This window comes from Bos taurus, chromosome 28 (genome assembly GCF_002263795.3).
Source record: "Bos taurus isolate L1 Dominette 01449 registration number 42190680 breed Hereford chromosome 28, ARS-UCD2.0, whole genome shotgun sequence".
Taxonomy (NCBI): Eukaryota; Metazoa; Chordata; class Mammalia; order Artiodactyla; family Bovidae; genus Bos; species Bos taurus.
The window spans coordinates 17,308,368-17,333,726 of NC_037355.1; the positions used below are offsets into that span (position 1 = coordinate 17,308,368).

At 41.2% G+C, this 25,359-nt stretch overlaps 1 protein-coding gene across 4 annotated transcripts in view; it reads right to left on the bottom strand.

Annotated features, from left to right (window-relative positions):
* The window catches only part of TMEM26 (transmembrane protein 26), a 64,540-nt gene extending 48,423 nt beyond the window's left edge, over window positions 1-16,117 (bottom strand). The window contains exon 1 of one of the 4 annotated variants that reach the window (XM_059882404.1): window positions 15,858-16,117. In XM_059882404.1, coding sequence (XP_059738387.1) covers window positions 15,858-15,859 — 2 coding nt within the window. In that variant the 5' untranslated portion in view covers window positions 15,860-16,117. Of the gene's footprint in view, window positions 1-15,193; window positions 15,795-15,857 lie in introns of those variants that run through there. The other 3 variants (XM_059882403.1, XM_059882405.1, NM_001103163.3) reach the window with 3 other exon arrangements.
* Between the last annotated feature and the right edge of the window lie 9,242 nt (window positions 16,118-25,359).

Here is a 25,359-nt window from a genome sequence, read left to right on the forward strand (position 1 = left end):
TGTACCTGACTGTGTCTATCTGCGCATCATGCCCTCAGCTCCTTCCACAGTACCTGGTGCGTGATGGTCCATCCCAAGTATTAAGAGTGATCTCATAAGGTCCAGTTGATTTACAGTTCTGACTTTCTTGACACTCTGTTGCTGGTCTGACTGGAAATCTCCTTTTGAAATAGCATAAATTGATTCTTATCAAAAGTTTTCCTGAAGGAAACATTATTCTGTGCCTGGATGAATTTGATATTTTTTCTACTGTGCAGGATTTAGTATATCAAGGTGACATTTAGCCATGACATATTATTTTGAAGGTTTACCATATTCCTGATAGTGCATGATCAGAGCAGTTCATTTCTGGAACCAAGGAGAATGTGAATCCTAAAAATTAAAAACTAAGCCTGATCCTACCTTTTTCTGTATAATGAACCAAACTGCATACCCTTTCTTAGGGGCTTCAGATCATTTTACTCTAGTTTTCATGTCTTAATTGTATTGAAAATAAGTAGATGCCAACCATAAGCCCTAATATCAGAGATGGGTCTAGCCATCTCAGAAATAAATGAAATCAGGTTTCTTGATGATTGTTTATAAAAAATAAGTTACACCAATCATAGACTGACAAAAACTGATAAATATATGAGTAAATGATTAAGATACATCCAAGTGGGATATTTTTACAAAATTGCTATTACCCTATTACTAATGAGCCATCTGCCCTTGGAAACTCAGATTTATTACAATTCTAATTATCATTACCTTATCACAATACAGAATATGCCCAACATTAATACTTTAATGCCAAATTGCTTTCATTTTGGTCAGCTATTTTTTCTAAATTTACCTTCCTAAAGATAATTTTTCTCCACAGAAATTTTCGTTTGTTTGTTTATTCACAGCCCTTAGCCAGTATGCCAGTTCTCCCTAAATATACAGCAGGAACACCATACTTATTTTCCTTTATTTGTTATATACTTACTTGTTGACTAATATGTTTGCAGGTCTTGCTACATGCTAGACACTACTCTGAGCTCTTAAAGAACTATACTCATTGTTTTATTTTCAGTTCACTTCTTCCAAAAATAAAATATTATTTACCTTACAAAGTTGTCATTTCAACATGACATAATGTTTTTCACAAAATGATTGTGTCATGACATTTAGCAATTTAGCTCTGCAGTGGATTATATTTATTTCAATTCACCATTAGTCTAAAAATAAGATTCCATTTTCCTCTTCCCCAAAATGGTATGTATTATTGTTTTCTTATTGAAAAAGTAACATTTGTTCATTTTAGAAATGTATAACAATAGAAATAAGTAAATGGAAGAAAATTAACCATAATATCACCTAATACCCTGCATAGCTTTTCTCTCTGCATACAATAAGGATTCTAATCTTCAAATTATATGCATAAATCTGAAGATAGATAATATTTAAATGAAGCAAAAATAATGTTCCAAATTACTCTGAGGTGAACTGCGATTTATTTTGTATTTCAGTTCTCAGTATTTCCTACTCTACAAAGGCAGAGTGGAATTGTCAGGATATACTAGACCCAAGTTTCAAAATCTCATGTTAAACTGCCTCAAGGGTCCTCAAAATTTCTGGAGCACTTTTTAATAAAACGTTTATTTTCAAGGAAATTAAAAAACTAGGTCAAGATATCCTTTCATGCACCCCTAAATCCTATCTAACAACTTAAGGACTGTCCTCCTTACATGTAGACTGGTTTCTTGAAGTGGGCCTTAACATCCAGGGTTTGCATCTGGGCTGCTCAGGAGGCCTCCCTGTTAGCACAGAGAGAGAGGGCAACCGATAGGATGGCCTCTAGCTACCATCTGTCTCTCTGCCACCCCTCAGAATGCACCGAGTGCTCCTGCAGAACACACAGCCCCCAGATGCCTAGGAAGCCTCTTATCTGCACCTCCCACCTAGAGCCCTTTGCCTGTGTCTGCCCATGAGAGGAAGGAGTTGAGGGGAGGAGGAGAGGCCACAACCAAATGGCCATAAGCTGGTGAGAATGCCCCACAAATGGAGATCTGAATACGAAATGTGTATGTTTCAATAGGTACCAAGACCACGTGATGGGTTTGTTTTGTCCATGATCTTTAGCGGGGAGGTGGCTCAAACGGTCAAAAACTGCTTGGAATGCAGGAGACGCGGGTTCAATCCCCAGGTCAGGAAGATCCCCTTGGAGAAGGGAATGACAACCCGCTCCAGTTTTCTTGCCTGGAGAATCTCATGGACAGAAGAACCTGGTAGGCTATAGTCCATAGGGTTGCAAAGAGACGCAACTGAGCAAGAAAACAACAGACTAATAATGAGAACAAAAAAGACAGGATTTCAAATAAGTCAGGAATACCTATTGTAATGGAATTTTTAAGCGTTTGAAAAATGCCCACATTTAGGTTTTATAAAAAGGAGAATACTTGTGAAGGTGAATACTAGCACTCTTAATTAGAGCTTTTGTGATTTGTTGTTGCTGACTTTTGTTTTTTAATTTTTTTTTTTTTAAGTTTATTTGGCTGTGCTGAGTCTTAGTTGTGGCATGTGAGGTCTTCCATCTTCATTGAGGCCATGTGAAATCTTTAGTTGTGGCACACGGGATCTTTAGTTGCGCCATGGGAACTCTTAGTTGAGCCACGGGGGATCTAGTTCCTTACCCAAGGATCAAACTCAGCCTCCCTGCGTTGGAAGTGAGGAGGCTTAGCCACTGGACCACCAGGGAAGACCATGAATGTTTTCTTTCATAAGGGAATATTCTTAAACTATAATATCAACCACCAGCAAAATTAATATTATATACTTCACTTAAAAATTTCCAAGTGGATATCTAAGGCAAGAACAAACTCTATTAAAATTGAAGTTGCTCACATTCAAAGCTCGGAAAATGCCTCACAATGACTAAATGAGCTGCTGCTGCTAAGTCACTTCAGTTGTGTCCGACTCTCTGCGACCCCATAGACGGCAGCCCACCAGGCTTCCCTGTCTATGGGATTTTCCAAGTTAGAGTACTGGAGTGGGGTGCCATTGCCTTCTCTGACTAAATGAGCTATAGGGACAAAATATGCATATGCATTTACGATCTACATTACTATTTTTTCTCATAAAAATTCTGATCCCGAGAACATCATGACCTCTTCCTAAATGAACTGGTTCCAGCTGAAACCCTAACTATCGCCACCATTCCCTCAACCTAAAAAGCCCTTCTCTCTTTTCTTCTCTTCACTCTTGTAAAACCACCAGCCACTTCAAAGGCCAGGACCTAAAGCACATACCTGAGAAATTTTCCTTGTCTAACAAGCCTATTGCACAGACTATATCTTTATTCTGCAGCCTTTCTGCTCTTTTGGACTTAATTTGTCGAAAATTATTTGGTACTCAGAGTATTGTTTTGTATTGTCCTCATATAACTGCATATGTTTTATGTTCCTTCAAGAACACCATCATAGAGCCTAGTATAATAAATGAATGTTTAATGAACAAGTGAACTTAAGTGCTAATGACCAAAGGAATGTTAATGGTCTCTCAGGGGATTCAATGGATTATGGATGTTATTTATGTGAACTTTAATTTATTTCACTCTATAAAAGACAGTGGTGTTTATTTCTGTTCTGTGGAAGAGTTTGGTTGTTCACTTTAGGACCCATGAAGACAGTCTAGAATTTTTCCCCTTTTCTATCTTCTTTTACATATGCTTTGATTTTAGAGGGATGTCTGCTTATGCAAGAGTGTCTCTGAGCTGTGGCCATGTCTAGTCTAAAATTTTATTCTTTTTAAAAAAATACTTAAAGAAAGAAAGAAAAAAAAAAAAAGATCCTGCATGCCACAAGTAAGACCCACATATTTATTTGGCTATGTGGGTCTTACTTGCAGCATGCAGGATCTTTTTTTTTTTTTCTTTCTTTCTTTCTTTCTGTTTTTAAGTTGCAGCATGTGGGATCTTTAGTTAGAGCATGCAAACTCTTCTTAGGAATCTAGTTCCCTGACCAGTGATTAAACACAGGCTCCCTACATTGGGAGCACAGAAGAGTAAAAGTCGCTTAAATTTTCTACATTCTCTTCTAAGCAAAACCATTCTAGTGTTCATTTAGCAAATCACCTGGGATTTACCTACCCAATTTTGGAACACAGAAAATACTTTGACCCTTTCTGTACCAAAGAGAATCCTTGACCCCAAAAATGTCTGTAGTTGTACTGTCTACAGAAAAACCCAGTTTGGTTGCTGAATGTAGAGTACAGCAACTAGGTGATGGAGTTCAATTCTGGCATGGGAGTACTTCTCTGAGTTTGGCTTCCTCATTTGCAAGCAGGAACTAGCACCAGGGCTTTTGTGAGGAGTGAATGAGGGAATCCATTCAATGCAAAAGTCTGGCTCAAGAAAAGTGAGGGTTCACAGATGCTAGGATTGTCTTTATGATTCATTATTGCTAGATCCCCTGGAGAAGGAAATGGCAACCCACTCCGGTGCTGTTGCCTGGAAAATCCCGTGGACGGAGGAGCCTGATAGACTACAGTCCATGGGGTCGCAAAGAGTCAGACACGACTGACGACTTCACTCACTCATTGCTAGTTGTGACCTTTGATGAGTGATCTAGCCTTGCTATGCAGCAGCATCTTCATCTTAAAATGGTAATAAAGATGAAAATGAATTCATCAGGTCATTTTGAGGATTACATGAGATAATGGATAGAAAGCAGGCTTGGAGCAGCATCAGTTCTCCGTATCTCAGTAACTGTTACCATCTCCACGATCAGCATCACCATTATTTTCATCATCCTCCTCATCCCCATTATTAACAGACTGTCAGAAAATGGCACAGCCAATTTATTAACAGGCTTTTCCTAATAATAAAATCCCTTAGAAGAAATGAAGAAATGAAGTAGCTATCATAGTTAACAAAAGAGTCTGAAATGCAGTACTTGGATGAAATCTCAAAAATTACAGAATGTTCTCTGTTTGTTTCCAAGGCAAACCATTCAATATCATAGTAAGCCAAGACTATGCCCCAACCAGCAATGCTAAAGAAGCTGAAGTTGAACGAGTTTATGAAAACCTACAAGACCTGGAATTAACACCCAAAAAATATGACCTTTTCATTATAGGGGACTGGAATGCAAAAGTAGGAAGTCAAGAAATACCTGGAGTAACAGGCAAATTTGGCCTTGGAGTGGACAGTGAAACAGGGCAAAGGCTAATAGAGTTTTGCCAAGAGAACACACTGGTCATAGCAAACACCATCTTCCAACAACACAAGAGAAGACTATACACATGGGCATCACCAGATGGTCAACACCCAAATCAGACTGATTATATTCTGTGCAGCCAAAGATGGAAAAGCTCTATAGCAAAAACAAGACCAGGAGCTGACTATGGCTCAGATCATGAACTCCTTATTGCCAAATTCAGACTTAAATTGAAGAAAGTAGGGAAAACCATTAGACCATTCAGGTATGACCTAAAATATAACTCTTATGATTATACAGTGGAAGTGACAAATAGATTCAAGGGATTAGATCTAATAAACAGAGTGCCTGAAGAACTATGGACGGAAGTTCGTGACATTGTACAGGAGGCAGGGATCAAGACCATCCTCAAGAAAAAGAAATGCAAAGAGGCAAAATGGTTGTCTGAGGAGGCCTTACAAATAGCTGTGAAAAGAAGAGAAGCAAAAAGCAAAGGAGAAAAGGAAAGATATAAGCATCTGAATGCAGAGTTCCAAAGAATAGCAAGGAGAGATAAGAAAGCCCTCCTCAGCAATCAATGCAAAGAAATAGAGGAAAAGAACAGAATGGGAAAGACTAGAGATCTCTTCAAGAAAATTAGAGATACCAAGGGAACATTTCATGCAAAGATGGGCACAATAAAAGACAGAAATGGTATGGACCTAACAGAAGCAGAAAATTTTAAGAAAAGGTGGCAAGAATACACGAAGAACTGTGCCAAAAAGATCTTCAGTACCCAGATAATCATGGTGGTATGATCACTCACCTAGTGTCAGACATCCTGGATTACAAAGTCAATTGGGCCTTAGGAAGTATCACTATGAACAAAGCTAGTGGAGGTGATAGAATTTCAGTTGAGCTATTTCAAAACTTAAAAGATGATGCTGTTAAAGTGCTGCACTCAATATGCCAGCAAATTTGGAATACTCAGCAGTGGCCACAGGAATGGAAAAATTTCAGTTTTCATTCCAATCCCAAAGAAAGGCAATGCCAAAGAATGCTCAAACTACCGCACAATTGCACTCATCTCACAGGCTAGCAAAGTAATGCTCAAAATTCTTCAAGCCAGTCTTCAACTGTACATGAACCATGAACTTCCAGATGTTCAAGCTGGATTTAGAAAAGGTAGAGGAACTAGAGATTAAATTGCCAACTTCCTTTGGATCATCAAAAAAGCAAGAGAGTTCCAGAAAACATCTACTCCTGCTTATTGACTATACCAAAGCTTTTGCTGTGTGAACTGTGGAAAATTCTGAAATAGGTGGGAATACAAGATCACCTGACCTGCCTCTTGAGAAACCTAAATGCAGCTCAGGAAGCAACAGTTAGAACTGGACATGGAACAACAGATTGGTTCCAAATAGGGAAAGGAGTATATCAAGGCTGTGTATTGTCACCCTGCTTGTTTAACTTATATACAGAGTACATCATGAGAAACGCTGGGCTGGATGAAGCACAAACTGGAATCAAGATTGCCGGGAGAAATATCAATAATCTCAGATATGCAGATGACACCACCCTTATGGCAGAAAGTGAAGAAGAACTAAAGAGCCTCTTGATGCAAGTGAAAGAGGAGAGTGAAAAGTTGGCTTAAAGCTCAACATTCAGAAAACTAAGATAATGGCATCTCGTCCCATCATTCATGGCAAATAGATGGGGAAACAGTGGAAACAGTGTCAGACTTTATTTTTCTGAGCTCCAAAATCACTGCAGATGGTGACTGAAGCCATGAAATTAAAAGACACTTGCTCCTTGGAAGAAAAGTTATGACCAACCAAGACAGCATATTAAAAAGCAGAGACATTACTTTGCCGACAAAGGTCCATGTAGTCAAGGCTATGGTTTTTCCAGTAGTCATGTACGGATATGAGAGTTGGACTATGAAGAAAGCTGAGCACCAAAGAATTGATGCTTTTGAACTGTGGTGTTGGAGAAGACTCTTGAGAGTCCCATGGACTGCAAGGAGATCCAACCAGTCCATCCTAAAGGAAATCAGTCCTGAATATTCATTGGAAGGACTGATGCTGAAGCTGAAACTCCAGTACTTTGGCCACCTTATGAGAAGAACTGACTCATTTGAGAAGACCCTGATGCTGGGAAAGATTGATGGAGGGAGGATAAGAGGATGACAGAGGATGGGATGGTTGAATGGCATCACCAACTCAATGGACATGAGTTCGAGTAAACTCTGGGAGTTGGTGATAGACAGGGAGGCCTGGTGTGCTGCAGTCCATGGGGTCACAAAGAGTCGGACATGACTGAGTGACTGAACTGAACTGAACAAGTCCCTTGTGAAACTAAATAAGAAAATATGACTTTTTCTTGAAAATATAGCATAGTGCTAAGTCAAGAGAGCATAAGAGTCTTCTTCCTAAACCATGACTCAGATCCCTGAAAACAAAGTCATTTACTGGTAGCATTCAGTACATGCCTACAAAAATGATGCAATTTTGAGTCACTCTTTTGCATTGGAAAAATCCCTGATGCTGGGAAAGGTTGAGAGCAGGAGGAGAAGAGGGTGACAGATGATGAGTTGTTTGGTTGGCATCACCTACTCAATGGACGTGAGTTTGAGCAAACTCCAGGAGATGGTGAAGGACAGGCAAGCCTGGCATTCTGCAGTCCATGGGGTTGCAAAGAGTCAGACAGGACTGAGTGACTGAACAACAACAGCAAGGCTCAGGATAGAAAATGCCTACACACAAACCTCATAAACACGAAGATAATGAGTACTGTAAAACTCCATATGCTGATAAATCCAGGGCACAGTGGAAACTGTTAGTATCATTAACTAAAAAAGTTAAGGAGACCTATTAGGCAGTCCGTATGAATTCGCTATTTGGGCAGCAAATGTAAGCAAAGAAATAGTTTATCTCCTGGGAGAATTTCTAGTGCCCATGTTGGCCACATGGAAATCATAGGGTCTCCTTCTTTACACCTGCATTTCATCCTCTCTGATACCCCGTAAGATGGGTGGAAGAGTACTTGTATTCCCCAACTTTCTCTGTGGCATTTTTGTAAGCACTCTTGGTAGAGGGAGATACATACTATCAAATACTACAGAATTACATCTGACAAAGCTCTTCTCTGCTAATCAGAACTTGTTCATGATCAGACTTCATACGATATCCGTCACATCTAGGTTTTTCATTTCTCCCTTTGAACCCTCTAAATATTGTACAGTTGAGTAATCAAAACATTTCATTGAGGTTTTTTTTTACAGAATTGAATTGAATTTGCAATGAAATTAGGACAGAATCTCTTTTGATTCCTAATTTATCTTTCCTGTGTTTAGTTGGAGGCCACCCAGACATTTTCTAACATATGATGCTTCAAATGAGATATGGTAACAGTTACACACTAGTGTGTATAAAATAGGTAAACTATAAGGGCCTATTATATAGCACAGGGAACTATATTCAATATCTTGTAATAACCTATACTGGGAAAGAATCTGAAAAGACTATATATAGTCATATATATATATACATATATATGATCCTTCTCTCTCTCTCTCTCTATATATATATATATATAGTCTTTCTGTAGTGATTCAGTTATACATATTTATAACTGAATTATGTGTTGTACACCTAAAACATTATAAATCAACTATGCTTCCATTTTTTTAATAAAATGAGATATGGTGAAATATAAAATTTAGAAGGAGTTTTTCACCTAGATGAATGGGACATGATGAGAAGAGACAATGAAGAGTCAAAGAGAAAGTCAGTACTTCTCTGTCTTCTGGGAGGGTGTCAGCAGTGACCCAGGACACGCTTAGCTCTTCCTTCTCTCAGTCCTTTTTTTGCCTCCCAGGCTCTTCCCATGCCTGACTCCTCTCTCTAACAGACTCGGCTCCCAGATCGCCTCCCAGCAAGACATCTCACTTCCCACTCAGTAGAACCTCCCCAAGTCCTCCATCCATCTATAACCCAGCCCATTTAGCCCTTCACTGTTCTGCTCACTCACCTGTTTACTTGCTTATTGCTATTTACCAGCACATCTGCTTTTTTTCCTTCCCATTTCTCTAGGTATAGTTGACACACAGCACTGTATGAGTTTAAGGTATACAGCATAATTATTTGACTTATATACATCATGAAATAATGACCACAGTAAGTTTAGTGAACACCCATCATCTCATATAGATACAAAGTAAAAGCAATAGGAAAAAAATATTTTTCCTTACGATGAGAACTCTTTAAGATTTACTCTCAGCCACATCCACCTGGGGCTTCCTACGTAGTGCTAGTGGCTAAGAACCTACTGGCCAATGCAGGGGCCGTAAGAGACACGAGTTCAAGTTCAGTCCCTGAGTCAGGAAGATCCCTTGGCAGAGGGGAGGCCATGGCAACCCACTCCAGTATTCTTGCCTGGAGAATGCCATGGACAGGGGAGCCTGGCAGGCTATAATTCATAGGGGCACACAGAGTCAGACACAAGAGAAACAATTATCACTCATGCACAGTAGCACACGTGCGTGCAGTTTCATATGTAACATACGGCAGTGTTAACTGTTTCAGTCATGTTGTACATCACACCCCCCATACTTATTTGTCTCATAACTGAAAGTCTGTACCTTTTGACCATCTTCATCCAATTCCCCCTCAGCACACCTGTTTATTATTTATTTCTTTATTTTCTGAGTCCTCTGACTAAAACATGAGTTCTTTTAGGGCAGGATTTTACCTGTTTTATTCACCTCCACTTTCGTGTCACTAAAAAGAATATCTAACACGTTTGAGATGTACCAGGCATTTTTGCTGAGTGAAGAATAAGAAGGCTCTGTGCTTCCTCCAGAGAAAAGTGCTCTTTCCCCATCCTCACTTCCCTCAAGATGTTCATTACCTACCCAGCCTTGCCACTTCTCTCTCACCCATTTTTCCTGCTCCAGTTCAAATGCTGTGAAGTCCCCTCCCCCTCCCTACACACCACAACCCCCACCCCGCCTCCTTCCCCCACGCCAACCACCACCCCTGCTATCACGCCTCCTCACATCCTATCTCTGCGAATTTGTTAGTGTATTAATATCCTTGCTCTTCCAATCGCCAACTCAGTGATCTCAAGTAAAATGATTTAACAGCTTTGTGTCTCAGCTTCCTCATCTCAAAATGGGAGAAAACAGAAACAGAAAATAACTATAGCCACTGTCAAGATCACGTGGGAAATTCTGTAAAACACTCGAAAAAGCCTGAACATCACTAAATGCTAAATATTCATAATAATTCTTATCCCCACATATTTGAACGCATCACTGAACTGCTACCTTTTATTTTAAAACCTCAAATGTGTTTGCTTTCTGTTTCTTCACATAGTATCTAGCGTGTCATGCCCACTTATTAAGCAAGTGAACAAAAGTGGTTGTCTGATTCAGCTTAATAAAGGGAAACAGAAATAATGAAGTAACCAAGTCAGTAAGATATTTTGTTCACTCAAAGATATGTACCTTGTATTCTTGAAATTTTGATGAAGAAAGATCGGTGCTTAAAATTCTGTACTTTCAGCAAGAAATTAAACTTAGATTTTGACATATTCTCAGATACTGTCTGCTTGAAAGTGAACAGGCTTCAAATTTGTCAAAGTCTTGGTCACTTCTTTTCTCTCATGAACAATGTTTTATCAGTATTAGCTGGAAAGGAACTGGAAACCTTGTCTTCTATTGGACTCTATCCTAAATGATAATTCACGGGGCTTCCTAGGTCGCACTCATGGTGAAGAACCCGCCTGCCAATGCAGGCAATATGAGAGATGCAGTTCGATCCCTGGGTCAGGAAGATCGCCTGGTGGAGGGCATGGCATGTCACTCCAGTATTCTTGCCTGGAGAATCCCATGGACAGAGGAGCCTGGCAGGCTACTGTCCATAGCGTTGCAAAGAGTCAGACACCACTGAAGCGACTTAGCACACAGGCATGCAAATGGTAATTCACAGATCCTTTTGATTGTTGTCCAGACAATAGAAAATAAAATCAAGAAAAAAATTAAGCAATAATCAAACTTAGAGAATGAACTTATGGTTGTGGGGGAGATGGGGGAAGAATGAGGGGGAAGGAATAGTTCAGGAGTTTGGGATGGACATACACACACTGCTATATTTAAAATGGATAACCAAAACAGGGAACTCTGCTCAGAGTTATGTGGCAGTCTGGATGGGAGGGGAGTTTGGGGGAAAATGGATACATGTATATGTAAGGCTGAGTCCCTTTGCTGTCCACCTGAAGCTGTCACAACATTCTTAATTGGTTATACTACAATATAAAATGAAAAGTTTTTAAAAAATAAAGCATTGATACTAATTTTTATCTTAAATGAATGTAAGTGAATAGCAGATGAAATTAATAAATACTAGGGGAAAAGAACCAAATTCCACCAGCACACATTTCTTGGACTTCATGAGGAATGTGTCACTGGCTTCCCTTCTTTATCCTATATGATCCCAACAAATTAAGCTTTTCCAACTGGCAAGTTCTTACTGCTGATGTAATGTTGCCTGTCCCTGGACAGCTGATCTCAGCAGCTCTAGTTCCATTTTTCCTTTCCAAAGAATAGCTAAAGAAACATTCTTTGGATAAGTGTAATATGTTTGCTACATTACAAGAAATTTTGTTCACATTTTCCTCTATAGCTCTGTTTATTGCCCCATTATTTCTATCGATTTGATTTATTTGGGGCCAGGTGCAAATTTTAATAAAAAGAAAAAAGTTCAGACCAGCCCAGAGCAGTCTAAAGGAGGCTTATAGATCTAATGTTCCAGAAAAGACACTTTCATTTCATGTATGCACGGAGTTTAATCCACCGTTCAGACCTCGATTGATGGATTGATTTTTAATATGAGAGGGTTTTCCCTCTTCCTCCTCCTCCTTTCTCTTCTCCTTTTTTTCTCCTCTCATTCTCTCCCTCCTCCTCCCTGCCAGCCTCCCTCCCCTCCACCTCCCTCTTCTTGACTAGTAAATAGATAATGTATTTAAATGATACAAAGGATAATTCTTTGATAAGTTTGTTTTTAAAGAAACTGAGGCAATAATATATACAACGCTGTTACTTTATCCTGACAGTGTATCATGGACATTCCTCAAAGTCAATACTAAAACCTACCACATTATTTTCAATACCAGCAAAATATTCTATAGTGTGGGTAGGCACAATTTTTCAACCAATCTCTAGATGAATGGTCAGGTCGCTTTCAGCTTTATTTTCCACTATCAAGATGAAATTTAGTATTTTTTAATGTATGTCTTTATATTCAGGTACTTTTGGTTCTATAGGGCAGAATAAAAAATGTAAGACAAATGGATTAAAAGATAACATATATATTTATATAGATCTCTATAGTAACATTTTCATAGAGGTATAGATACTGCCATAACTTTGTCTTTTAAAATATCATTTTAACATTCCATTTTCTGATTTTTTCCCTGAAATTCATGAAAGAACATTGTGTGAGCTTTGTCCACCATGCAAATGATCATATTTATAGACTCAGTTGTAGTTGATAGCATCAGTAGAACAAAGTTTTACTAATCACATTTGTATTTAGATCATTTTACAAAGATTCCTTTGTTCCTGAATTTGTATAATAAACCAAGTCTATCAAGGTGTTTTTTTTCTTTTTTTTTTTGCTTATTCTCAAATATAGTCTAGATATTGAGTCCGCATTTTTTTTTTTTTTTTTTTTTTACTGCTATATACAAGGTGGTTCAGATGGTAAAGAACCCTCCTGTAATTCAGGAGACCAGGGTTTGATCCCTGGTGTGGGAAGATCCCTGGAGAAGGAAATGGCAACCCACTCCAGTATTCTTGCCTGGAGAATCCCATGGCCAGAGGAGCCTGGTGGGCTCTAGTCCATGGGGTTGCAAAGAGTTGAACATGACTGAGTGACAAACACTTTCACTTTACGCACTTTTGCTATAATATAAAATATACATCGTGGGCCTATTATGAAATAAAGGTGAGAATTGTTTTCTACTTTTTGGCTCTGAACTAATGGTTTATTGGCTAACTTCTCAGAGTTTTTTAACTTGAAAATGTGTCCACTTGACATAGAATAATTTTTAATAAGAAAAAGTCTAGGGTCTCGAAAAGACCATCTCTTTTGTATTCACTGACCATCAACATGTATCATTTCATCTAATTCATAATAACCTATAGATAAGGGAACTGAGACTGGAAAAGGTTAAGTAACTTGTTCAATGCCTCACAGCAAGTAAGTAGCAAAACCCAGATTTTACTCCATTATCTGATTTTGAGTCCATCCTCTTTACACAAACATGCCCCTAGTTTCCTGTTTAACTTGACACATTGACCATCACCTGTTTCGGTCCCAACCTTTTTTCTTTTCTTAGTTTTAAGTTACACGTCCATCTTAGCAGCCAGTGGTCAATGGTGAAGGTGCCATCGACTAGAGTATTTGTACATAACTGGCATGCAATTTTGACTTAATGAACTGAGCCCTCTTGTCCACTCTTGGAGAAGAAAGAGGATGTTTCAGGGCCAGTTAAGCTCATCCTTCTGAGGCTGACATTTTTCCCAGATGATGGCTGCTGGTAGGACTACTTTCCATGGAACATCTATCAGCCTCAGTCTTCATCCTCCTGTTACTGAAGATCTTTTCTACCCCAGCATGTTAAAGCTACTCAGTAAACACTAAATCAGTCTCATGTGAAATGCTTGCTAGATGAACACTTTTCTCCCTTTTGTTTCTTTAACCCTAAGGCGTATCTGGGAAACTAATACCATTTATCTTTGAGACTTCCAAAAGACACGCTGAAAAGTACCTCAGATCTCTCCTATTTAATAAGCTGTTAATGAGGGGAGGGTTAGTGACATGGTTCTAGTCCTTATTGTATTAAATTAAGGTTCTACTTGAATAACTTCTTCACTGATAATTCTAGAAATTTTTCACCAGTGGAGAATTTAAGGAAGAGTTTCTTTATTTTAAGAGCCAACACATTCTCTCCCTTGGATGGTCGTGAAATACACAGCCTGTTATAGTTTAATATGTAAAATCGTCAAAAGGATTTTTTTTTTTTACTTAATATGCCACCATGTATATAATTCTTGAATTGGGTAATAGTATTTTCCTCTTTCTCATAGCAGTAGGTATTTTTTTTTAATATGGACATACATGAAAACACATTGTTTTTTTTTAAAAAATAATACAGGAAGAGGACTAACTCAGATAAGTTTGGGATGAAAATCTTGGAGTAGAGCGATAGAGATAGATGGTCTTGTAAATGGCAGGAAATCTTTCTCTCAATTCTTTGATTGCCATCCAAGTCTTTGGGGAGGAAATAAAGCATCAGACAGAACCCGTAGTATGGCACGTTGAGTTTAAGGCTGAATCACTGCCTGCTAGTCCCTTCCCCAGCATCACAACCCCTCTTTGACAAGATGGACTGACCATTAACCAAGGCTGTGAAGCAAGCCCGGAGGATACCTGAAGCTGATGCCAAGCCAGGGCGCCCTGGGCGCCAAGCGAAGCGGCTAAAACCACAGACGTGCTGCGAGTGACTTCTCGCCCCTGGACGCTGCCCGATGCGCACAAGCTCTCACACAAGTCTGCCCAGAGAAGGGCATTCCCATAGCTGCACGCACCCAGGCTAAACTGTGCACACTCACACCCCAAAATCAGAACGCAGAGGGTCTGACACCCCTGATGCGCTTTCCGCAGAGCAAGCAAGCGCTTCCCTTCTTTTTCCCGTCTTCCAAGTTGCCAACCCTGGGACTGGGTGGCACGTGGGTGCGACTCGAGCCTTCCCCGTGTTGCCCTGGGACCCTGGGGGCACTCCCGCGTGCCCAAGAGAAGCCCAAACAACCCGCGCTGCCTCGACGTTCCCAAAGAGGACAAAGGGGGTCCGCATCCCAGTAAAGAATCGGCAGCCTGCAAGGAGAGGGGCCCCAGGGCCGGCCGGGAGTGCCCCCGGGGAGCGTCCCAGGGACTCGGAGCGCCCTCCCTCTCCCGGGGTGCGCTCACCATTTGTAGCCTCTGCCGCGCTTGAATTTGAGGGTCAGCGCCGTTTCCAGAAAGAGCAAGAGATTAAGCAGCGCCAGCAACCAGTACCACGGCTCCTTCTTCACCACGGTCACTCGCCAGACTCCAACCAGCGAGTGCAGCACGAAGAGGAGCCGGGTGGCCAGAGCGTTGAGCAGGACCAGTCCCTCCATGCCGCCCGGCTGCGTGCGCTCTGCCCGCGCCCCGCCGACCCGGCCCGGAGGAGCCGGAGCCGGAGCCGGGGGCGGAACGTGACAGCTCCGAGACCTGCGGCGGCTGCAGTCCTCTCACCCTCCCAGAACAGGAGAGAGCCGCGCCCCTCCCCCAAACTTCCTGAGAACTCTCCAAAGAGAGGAGATGCTAGCCCCAGCTTTCCAGGCTTTCTGGGGAGTATGGGGCTGCCCTGCTCCGGCTCCCAGGCATTGTTCTGCTTTTGTCCATCTTCCCTCCCAATCCCTGAGGGTCCTCTTTCCATCCCTGCCTGACCCTCCACCCTTCAGGCTTCCGTGGGGTCACCGAGAACTTCCCCCATTGGAAAGAGGAGGGAGGTGCACAAAAGGGCGTGAGGCTGCACACCAGGAAAGGGGAAGGGGCGCACACGGGGAATATCCCTTACTTTTCCACTGAAGTACTTTCATGCACTCACATGTTGTATAGGAACCGGGTCTCCTGATGATTCTAAGATGGGATGCAGGAGAGCCAGAGAATCTGCTGTCCAGGCAGACATACAGATCCAGCCCAATTTGAAGAATTAAAACTTCCCTGGGCTAGAGGAAATGAGGCGGACTAGGATTTTTCACAGAGCTCTCAGTACCTCACTTAGCAAGATAGGTAGCTGGGGTTAGCTCTACTTTTGGGACAGGTATTATTAAAGCAAAGGGATATTCTTTATTATGTCTCCCCAACCCTCACCCACTACCCTGACTATTTATTTCCTAAAGGAAATAGAGTGGCAAAACAGGAAGGCAGGGGGACAGTGCAGAGGAGATAAAAGATAAAGCCAGGCTTAGATTGGAAGGAGAAATTCATGGAGTGGGGAACTGTACCCTTGACATCAATGACTAATGAGGTACACTGCCTTTTCAGCATCCAAGGCAAAGAGGAAACTGGAGTCAGGGTTTTCCAAAACACCTCCATGATTTTTGTTTCCTTGTTTGGTCTCCTACCACCTGTACCACTATTTACTTAACATTTTTTCCTTAAATGAACTCAAATTTTTACTGAAATAATGTTTAAAGGAAACTTTCTATCACTTGTAAATGGAAGTGTAGTAGGCTACAAATGGGAGGTAATTGCAAAAATAAATAAGATAAAATGAAGCTAACTTACTGAGATCTGGTAGAGATTAACTATTACCTTCCAAGGCTCTGTGCCTCAGCTTCCCTCTTTCTGGGAAAATAAAAACATGCTGCTGCTGCTGCTGCTAAGTGCTGGGAAAGATTGAAGGCAGGAGGAGAAGGGGACAACAGAGGATGAGATGGCTGGATGGCATCACTGACTCAATGGACATGAGTTTGAGTAAATTCCAGGAGTTGGCGATGGACAGGGAGGCCTGGCGTGCTGCAGTTCACGGGGTCGCAAAGAGTCGGACCCGACTGAGCAAGTGAACTGAACTGAGTCCTGTTACTACCAAGCAGGAATACTCTCTTGCCCACATTAGTAAAATTAAAAAGTATAACTCAAAGAGAATATTTCTTGGTTAGGTTTATTCAACTGAAAGTCACCCCATAGCTTTCTTAAAATTAGGTTGAAATTTCTAAAGTATGTGATTACTGTCTTCATTAGGTGAGAAAAAGATCCAACTGCTTAAAAGAAGTTCACTTATTTCTGGTAATATGATTAGGGAGATTTCTTTTGTTCCTGTGGGTCTACACTCTCGCAAATCTTAGAGGAAACCCAGTAGTGATATCCTGGAGCTGTTTCTTATGTGCCCTTCAGTGTAGGCTGATGGCACTGTGACCAGCGACTGTACAGGAGTGATGATGAGAGCACATAGAGCATACAGTGGGAGGTAGCAGGGTATGGACACAGGAGCCCTAGCCCTGAGTCAGCTGGCTGTCAGCTAACCCTAACCCTAACCCTAAAGAAAGTCAGCTGGACTCCTGGCTCAGCCACTTAGTTGCACTGTAATCTTTGTGCCTCAGTTTCCTCACCTGTAAATGGGGTATGAAGCCTCTTGACTCATGGGGCCATTGTGGGTATACAATGAGTTAATACAGGGGTCCCCAGACTCCAGGATCTAATGCCTGTTGATCTGAGGTTGAACTGATGTCATAATAATAGAAATAAAGTGCACAACAAATGCAGTGCCCTTGAATCATCCTGAAACCACCCTCCCTCCCACCTGGTCTGTGGAAAAATTGTCTCCATGAAACCAGTCCCCAGTGCTAAAAAGTTTGGGGACCACGGAATTAATTCACGTAAAGCACCTGGCACATCGTAAGAGCCTGGTCAACCTTGGGAGTTACTGCCTGGATCAGGATAGTTAGTCCAGGGGAACTGCTCTTTGAAGATCTGTGACAAGTAATAATAAACGTGGAGAGAAAAATGTGACATTCCTAAGACCTGTCAAAATCCTCTAGTCCAACACCACCAGGAACACATCTGTTGCTGAACAAATTGGTTTTATTACTATTTTAGGGACGGAGTACACACTCCATGGAGAACTGTGGGGCATCTCACTAAGAAGTTGTTAGAGAGGTTGGAAAAGACTTACTAGAAAGGACTGGTCTTGTGTTAGGTGATTTTAAAGAGGGCTGAAAAAGGCACGGCTTTACTCTAAATCGGATGCTATCAGGAAGTTGGATTAATAATTCTAAGGTTGGGTATCTTAATAAAGCTAATTTACATCAGTGGGGAATGTTTGGTTTTTTTGTGTGTGTGGTTTGAACAATGTTAATGTTTTGTCTGTGTTCAGACACGATTGCAGAGTGATCCACTTTTTGTCTCATCCATCATGCTCACAGAGATCTCGCTTGATATTCTGTGAAATGTTTCTTCACCAGGAGGACACCAAGGCCTGACTACAGTGACAGACTGGTTGCCTCCTTTTGGAAGCTGCTTTTCTCTTTCTCAGGCCTCCTAGGTGATGCCATCCAACCATCTCATCTTCTGTCATCCCCTTCTCCTGCTTTTAATCTTTCCTTGTATCAGGGTCTTTTCCAATGAGTCAGTTCTTCACATCAGGTGACCAAAGTATTAGAGTTTCAGCTTTAGCATCAGTCCTTCTAATGAATATTCAGGACTGATTTCTTTCAGGATTGACCGGTTGAATCTCTTTGCAGTCCAAGGGACTCTCAAGAGTCTTCTCCAACACGACAGTCCAAAAGCATCATTTCTTCGGCACTCAGCTTTCTTTATAGTACAACTCTCACATGCATACATGACTACCAGAAAAACCATAGCTTTGACTACAGGGACCTTTGTTGGCAAAGTAATGTCTCGGCTTTTTAATATGCCATCTAGGTTGGTCATAACTTTTCTTCCAAGGAGCAAGTGTCTTTTAATTTCATGGCTGCAAGTCACCATCTGCAGTGATGTTGGAGCCCCCCAAAATAAAATTTCGCACTATTTCCATTGTTTCCCCATCTATTTGCCATGAAATGATGGGACTGGATGCTATGATCTTAGTTTTTTGAATGTTGAGCTTTAAGCCAACTTTTTCACTCTCCTCTTTCACCTTCATTAAGAGACTCTTTAGCTCCTCTTCGCCATAAGGGTGGTATCATCTGCATATATGAGGTTATTGATATTTTTCCCAGAAATCTTTTTTTTTCTCCCAGCAATCTTGATTCCAGCTTGTGCTTCATCCAGCCCAGAATTTCACATGATGTACTTTGCATATACGGAGAAGGCAATGGCACCCCACTCCAGTACTCTTGCCTGGAAAATCCCATGGACCGAGGAGCCTGGTAGGCTGCAGTCCATGGGGTCGCTAAGAGTCGGACACGACTGAGTGACTTCACTTTTACTTTTCACTTTCCTGCATTGGAGAAGGAAATGGCAACCCACTTCAGTGTTCTTGCCTGGAGAATCCTAGGGACGGGGGAGCCTGGTGGGCTGCCGTCTATGGGGTCGCACAGAGTCGGACACGACTGAAGTGACTTAGCAGCAGCACTTTGCATATAAGTTAAATAAGCAGGGTGACAATATACAGCCCTGACATAATCCTTTCCCAATTTGGAACCAGTTTAGTTCTTATTTTTTTATCCTTTAAAAAAGCATCCTTCTTGCTTCTTTCTGGGCAAGGCAGTTTGAACAGGAGATGAAGGAGGCATGGCAGGCATGTTGACTGGCACACCTAGTACCATCTAGCTCTGGGGATGACCCATAAAAACCCTACACCTGCAGTGTAGAGTTGTCCCTACCTGATACTATCCAAATATCATGCAATTATGGACCCACTTATGGCCTGTCAATAGCGATGCATACCAAAGTCATGTCTACACCCAGAGCCACCCAAGTTGCAGGCTGGTCTCACAAGTCACAACCTCCTTTTAATATTCATTTCTCCCTTAGCCCCATTTTGATCCTATTCAGACAGCACTTTAATGCACACAGTAGCAGTGATGTCAGAGTAAGGAGGGTTTCCCTGAGCCTCTGAGAGCTGGTGCTTAACGTATCTCATTCAGGCCTTGATAGAGCTGTCTTTACCCCATCTCCCAGCCCTGGTTAATGCAAAGATCCACATCCACTCCCAAGGATGCTCTGATTCCTTTACACCCTTTCTGGGAGTCTCCCTCAGCCCACCCCCATCTTTCTTTAAAGAACATTTCTCAGATTTTAGCTGGGGATCATTGATGACCCTAGGTAAGGAGTAGAGATGGTCCCCAATATAGAAAGTCTGAATATAGTTACTGAATAAATATCTCACACATAACTGTTCTTTGTACTTGCTGATGTGACTTAAACTTCTTAGGTGTTCTCATAGAAAGAACCATGCTCACCTCTGTTCTCTTAGACTGTTTTCTTTTACTCTGGTATCTCCATTGACCCCCTCCAACTGAATTCTATCCTGAAACTCCTCAAAATGTCCAGTCCATAATGCTTTCTAGCAGTGTTTTAATTGCATCCTTTCTGGCTTTAAAAATATTTTCTATTATTTCAGAGGTGAAGTCCTAGCTCTTACTTCATGAACTTTAACTAGGAAACTCACCGATTTATTTGCTCTTCTGAAACGTATGGATTAAATGGGAACTTTGCAGCTATTGCACATTATGTATAATAGTAGAGGAAACACAGAGCTTTGCTAAGTTAGTAATAACCATAATAATTACTCTTCTTAAAAAAAGTAAAAGTCACTGGTAATTGTCAATCTTCAGACACTTTAAAAGCTAGCAGGAAAGAAGAATCTGAAGTGTAGGAAAAGGGTCTGGAATGAGGCTGCCTTCAAGTTGCAGTCTTCAAGCCTTGGCACCATCTCTTAAGTGATTGTTGGTAAGTTATCTATTCTCTTTGAGCCTTGTTTTTTCATTTATAAGATAAGAATAATGATAATACCTTCATCTATTAAGAGGGTTAAATTGATTGATATTTCTAAAGTGCTAAGAAAAATGCCCCAAATATATCAGGCACTCAGTAAATATTTGTTGAATAAATCAATTAAAATATGAATGAGGGCTGAATAAACAACACCCCAAAACAGAAACATATTATTCCCCATCTGGTATCATAGCTGAGTCATCTCCTAAGGCCAGCTGGTTGTAAATGCTGGGGTAAACACCAAAGTAGTCAGTGTCACTGGTATGAGCTCAATGCTTCATTCTGTCACATGAAAGGAGATCAGATCCATGGAAACATGGCATGATTGATGATAAGTAAGTCTAAAAATGCTGGTAGTTTTACTACCCTGAATAGTGTGAGACTCATCCTTTAGGATAGCTAAATAATTAAGATTTTGGCTTGGGAGTCATGCAGCTTGGGTTTGAGTCACCATTCCTGTCAGGGGCTGAATTATGTCCTCCCAATATCCATGTTAAAGTCCCAATCCCTAGTTGTTGTTCAGTCACTCAGCCATGTCTGTTTCTTTGCAACCCCATGGGCTACAGCATGCCAGTCTTCTCTGTTCTTCACCATCTCCTGGAGTTTGCTCAAACTCATGTCCATTGAGTCAGTGATGCCATGCAGCCGTCTCATTTTCTGTCATCCCCTTCTTCTCCTGCCTTCAATCTTTCTCAGCTTCAGGGTCTTTTCTAATGAGTCAGTTCTTTGCATCAGATGGCCAAAGTATTGGAGTTTTAGCTTCAACATCCGTCCTTCCAATGAATATTCAGGGTTGATTTCCTTTAGGATTGACTGGTTAGATCTCTTTGCAGTCCAAGGGACTCTCAAGAGTCCTCTCCAACACCACAGTTCAAAAGCATCAATTCTTCGGCGCTCAGCCTTCCTTATGTTCCAACTCTCACATCCATACAATCCCTTTGTAGTATAACTCAAAATGTACCTGGATTTCAAGACAAGGTCTTTAAAGCAATGATTAAATTAAAATATATCCATTCAGACAGGTTCTAATTCAGTTTGACTGGTGTCCTTATAAAAAGAGGAAATTTAGGTGCACAGAGACAACTGGGACGCGTATGCACAGAGGAAAGACCGTGTGAGAATTCAGTGAGGAGGTGGCCGTCTGCAAGCCAAGGAGAGAGACCTCAGACAGAAACAGACCTGCCAACATCTTGATCCCTCTGTGAACTGGGACTGTGAGAAAGTAAGTATCTGTTCTTGAAGCCACTCATTCTATGTATTTTATTATGGCAGCCCTAGCAAACTAAATGCTTCAAGAATATGATCTGGGTAAACTTGGGTGTTTCTTTATCTCTCTAAGCCTCAGTTTTCTCATTTGAAAAATGAGAATATTAAGTAGCACCTAAACCACAGATTTTGAGGATAAAGTGAGATTATTGTTTAGCAGAGACCCTGCCTTACCTTATAAAATGTTAGTCGCTCAGTTGTGTCTGTCTCTTTGCAACGCCATGGGTTGAGCCGCCAGCCTCCTCTATCCATGAAATTCTCCAGGAAGGGATACTGGAGTGAGGAATCCCTTCTCCAGGGAATCTTCCTGACCCAGAGATCAAACCCAGGTCTCCAGTATTGCATTCAGATTCTGTACCCTGTAAGTCACCAGGGGATATTAGCTATTATTATTATCACTATCATTATATCGATGATTATTATTGGTGTTATTAATGTCCCCAGAGGGACCGTTATCAGGCCCCCTTCCTATCTGATTGAAAAATGAGCAACATTGTTACACATCCAAATGTAAACCACAAGCCTGTTTTACAGGTGAGGAAACAACTTCCTTTTAAGGATTTTTGAGGTCTAATAAAAAGGCTTGAGTCTTTAACAAAATCACATATGACTATCAAACACAAAATAATTGGTTTGAAAAGGGAAAGTTCACTCCAAATATGAATTTAAATTATGATTGGTTCATGTAGGTTTTTTTTTTAACGTATTTATTTTTGCCTGCACGGGGTCTTGTTGCCTCGCACAGACCTTTCTCTGGTTGCAGCGAGTGGGGGGCTTCTCTATAGTTGTGGTGCACGGACTTGTCACTGAGGTGGCTTCTCTTGTGGAGCATGGGCTCTAGAGTGCCCGGGCTTCAGTAGTTGTGCCGCGTGGGCTTAGTCGCCTTGCGGCAGGTAGACTCTTCCTGGACTGGGGATCAAATCCATGTCCCCCACACTGGCAGGCAGATTCTTTACCACTAGACCGCCAGGGAAGTACCATGTAGTTTGTGGTTACCTGATTGGTTGATTGGACCTGTTGATCCCTTTTGCATTTGTTCCGATAAGCCTACGATTATAGCTGTAGCCATGAAGATAACATGTATCATTTAATCATGAGAATTCTTAACCACAAGAGCACTGAAATGAACATATACTTGAAAGCATTCTAAACCATTGCTTCTTATAAATGCTTCTTTTGAGTGTGATTTAGAAGAAGTGGGTTAGGGTTAGGGAGAGATTGATCGAGTGCAGTTACAATGCCTTAGTTCTAGCCCCCACCTCAGGGTCTTCCTTTGTAAAATGGGGCTGAGAATGCCAGGCTTGTATACACCGTGATCCTTAAAAGAGTCACATGACATAATGAATATGAAATTGCTCCATTAAAGGACTCTGAGATCAAGGTTAACTTTACAGTTATCAGCCAAGTTGGTATACATTCCCTTGATATGATGTGATGAGAATAGCACTTCTCTGTGGTTTTCCTCCCCCAAACCTATAACCCTCATCTATCCATGAGAAAAATATCAGACAAACTTAAATCAAGGGACATTCTGCAGGATACCCTCCCAGTACTTCTCAAAACCACCATAGTCATAAAAAACAAGCAAAGACAAAGAAACTCTCACAGCCCAGAGGAAATTAAGGAGACATGGTGACTCAATGTGGTATCCTGGACGGGATCCTAGAACAGAAAAAGGAGAAGGCAATGGCAAGCCACTCCAGTACTCTTGCCTGGAAAATCCCATGGATGGAGGAGCCTGGAAGACTGAAGTCCATGGGGTCGCTATGAGTCGGACGTGACTGAGCAACTTCACTTTCACTTTTCACTTTCACACAATGGAGAAGGCAATGGCAACCCACTCCAGTGTTCTTGCCTGGAGAATCCCAGGGATGGCAGAGCCTGGTGGGCTGCCATCTATGGGGTTGCACAGAGTCGGACACGACTGAAGCGACTTAGCAGCAGCAGCAGCAGTGAAGTCCTAATGAGGGCTAAAGTTTGGTTCATAGTAATGTAAGATATTAACAAAAGGGAAGCTGGATGCTCTGAACTATTTTTGGAAACTTTATGTAAAGCTATAATTATAAAATTTAAAAGTAATTTTAAAAAAGGAAATTGATATACTAATATAAGATTTTATTTATTTCATTTTATTTGAAAGCAGCTTATAAATTCAAAAACTCACTTTAGATATTTCAGGCAAGGGAATTATTATGTGATAATTTGAAAATACTTTTAGGATAACACAGTTAATTATTTTTCTCTATTACTCATGGGTAGAGTCTCTGGTTTGTTATTATTGTCATCAAAAAAATCATCTCATTACTGAAGAGTCCACTGAGTTTACTAAGTCCTGTCTCCTCATTTTGCAAACGAGGCCCAGAATGGGCAGGTGACCTATTTAAAGTTTATAATAGTATTGATAATGGGAAGCAAAAGATACTTTTATTGCACAAAAAATTATGAATAAATATATAAAGAAATACATGCACACGTATGTCATATACTGCATTATCTAGAAAATATTTCTTTTTGATAGAAATGAGATGTGAAAGCATAGGATGGTCTCTATAGTGAGTCTTTTTTTTTTTTTTTTTGAGTTTGTTATTGTTTTATTTTGTCTAGACTTAAGGAAACACATCCAGCTGAGTTTAGGAAGTAAATTAATAACAAAAAGCAATAAATGAAACTGTGTCACTCTTATGTGAAAGGGCTGCACTAGACTGAGGATTTAAAAGTGAGCAGTATCAGGCGTCTGACCTTGAGGCCCTCCCAGCCTGGTCCAGGCAGCAAACACCTAAGCAGTTGATACTAGCCTGTCGGAAGCAAAGGGTTAGATGGCTATGCCAAGAAAGCTCTGCGGAGTCACCTGACCCAACGAGGGGCCCAGCCTGATGGAGCCCTCCTAGAATGAATGACCACCTGAAATGCTTTAAAAGAGGAGTGAAGAGTTGGCCAAATGGAGAGGAAGGAGGAAGGGACTCCAGGCAGGAAAAGGGACTTCGTGTCCTCTGAGGTTGCAAAGAAGGAAGGAAGCATGTGGATTTAGATAAGGCAGAGGCTGAAAGGAGACAGGAAGTCAACAGAGATCAGGCCCAAGGACTTCAGCCTTCACAGTGAAGTAGGGTATGAGCCCAAGCACTGACAGTGGGGGTGGGTGCTGGCTGGAGATCTGGATGAACATGGTAAAGCCTTGGGCCCATATCTGAGGGCAAAGAGAGTAGACTAAGCAGAGGCAAGCAAAGGGTGTATGAACAATTCTGAGCGAGTATTAGCACCAATGTAGAGGAACATGAAGTTTCCTCTGCAGCCTTCAACAGTCCAGCTATAGAGAGAGCATAGAGCAAGTGGGATGTAGCATTCATCTTGGGCTCAGTTTTCCCAGACAGGGTGAACAGAGTGTAGGAGCCTAAGAGAACCGA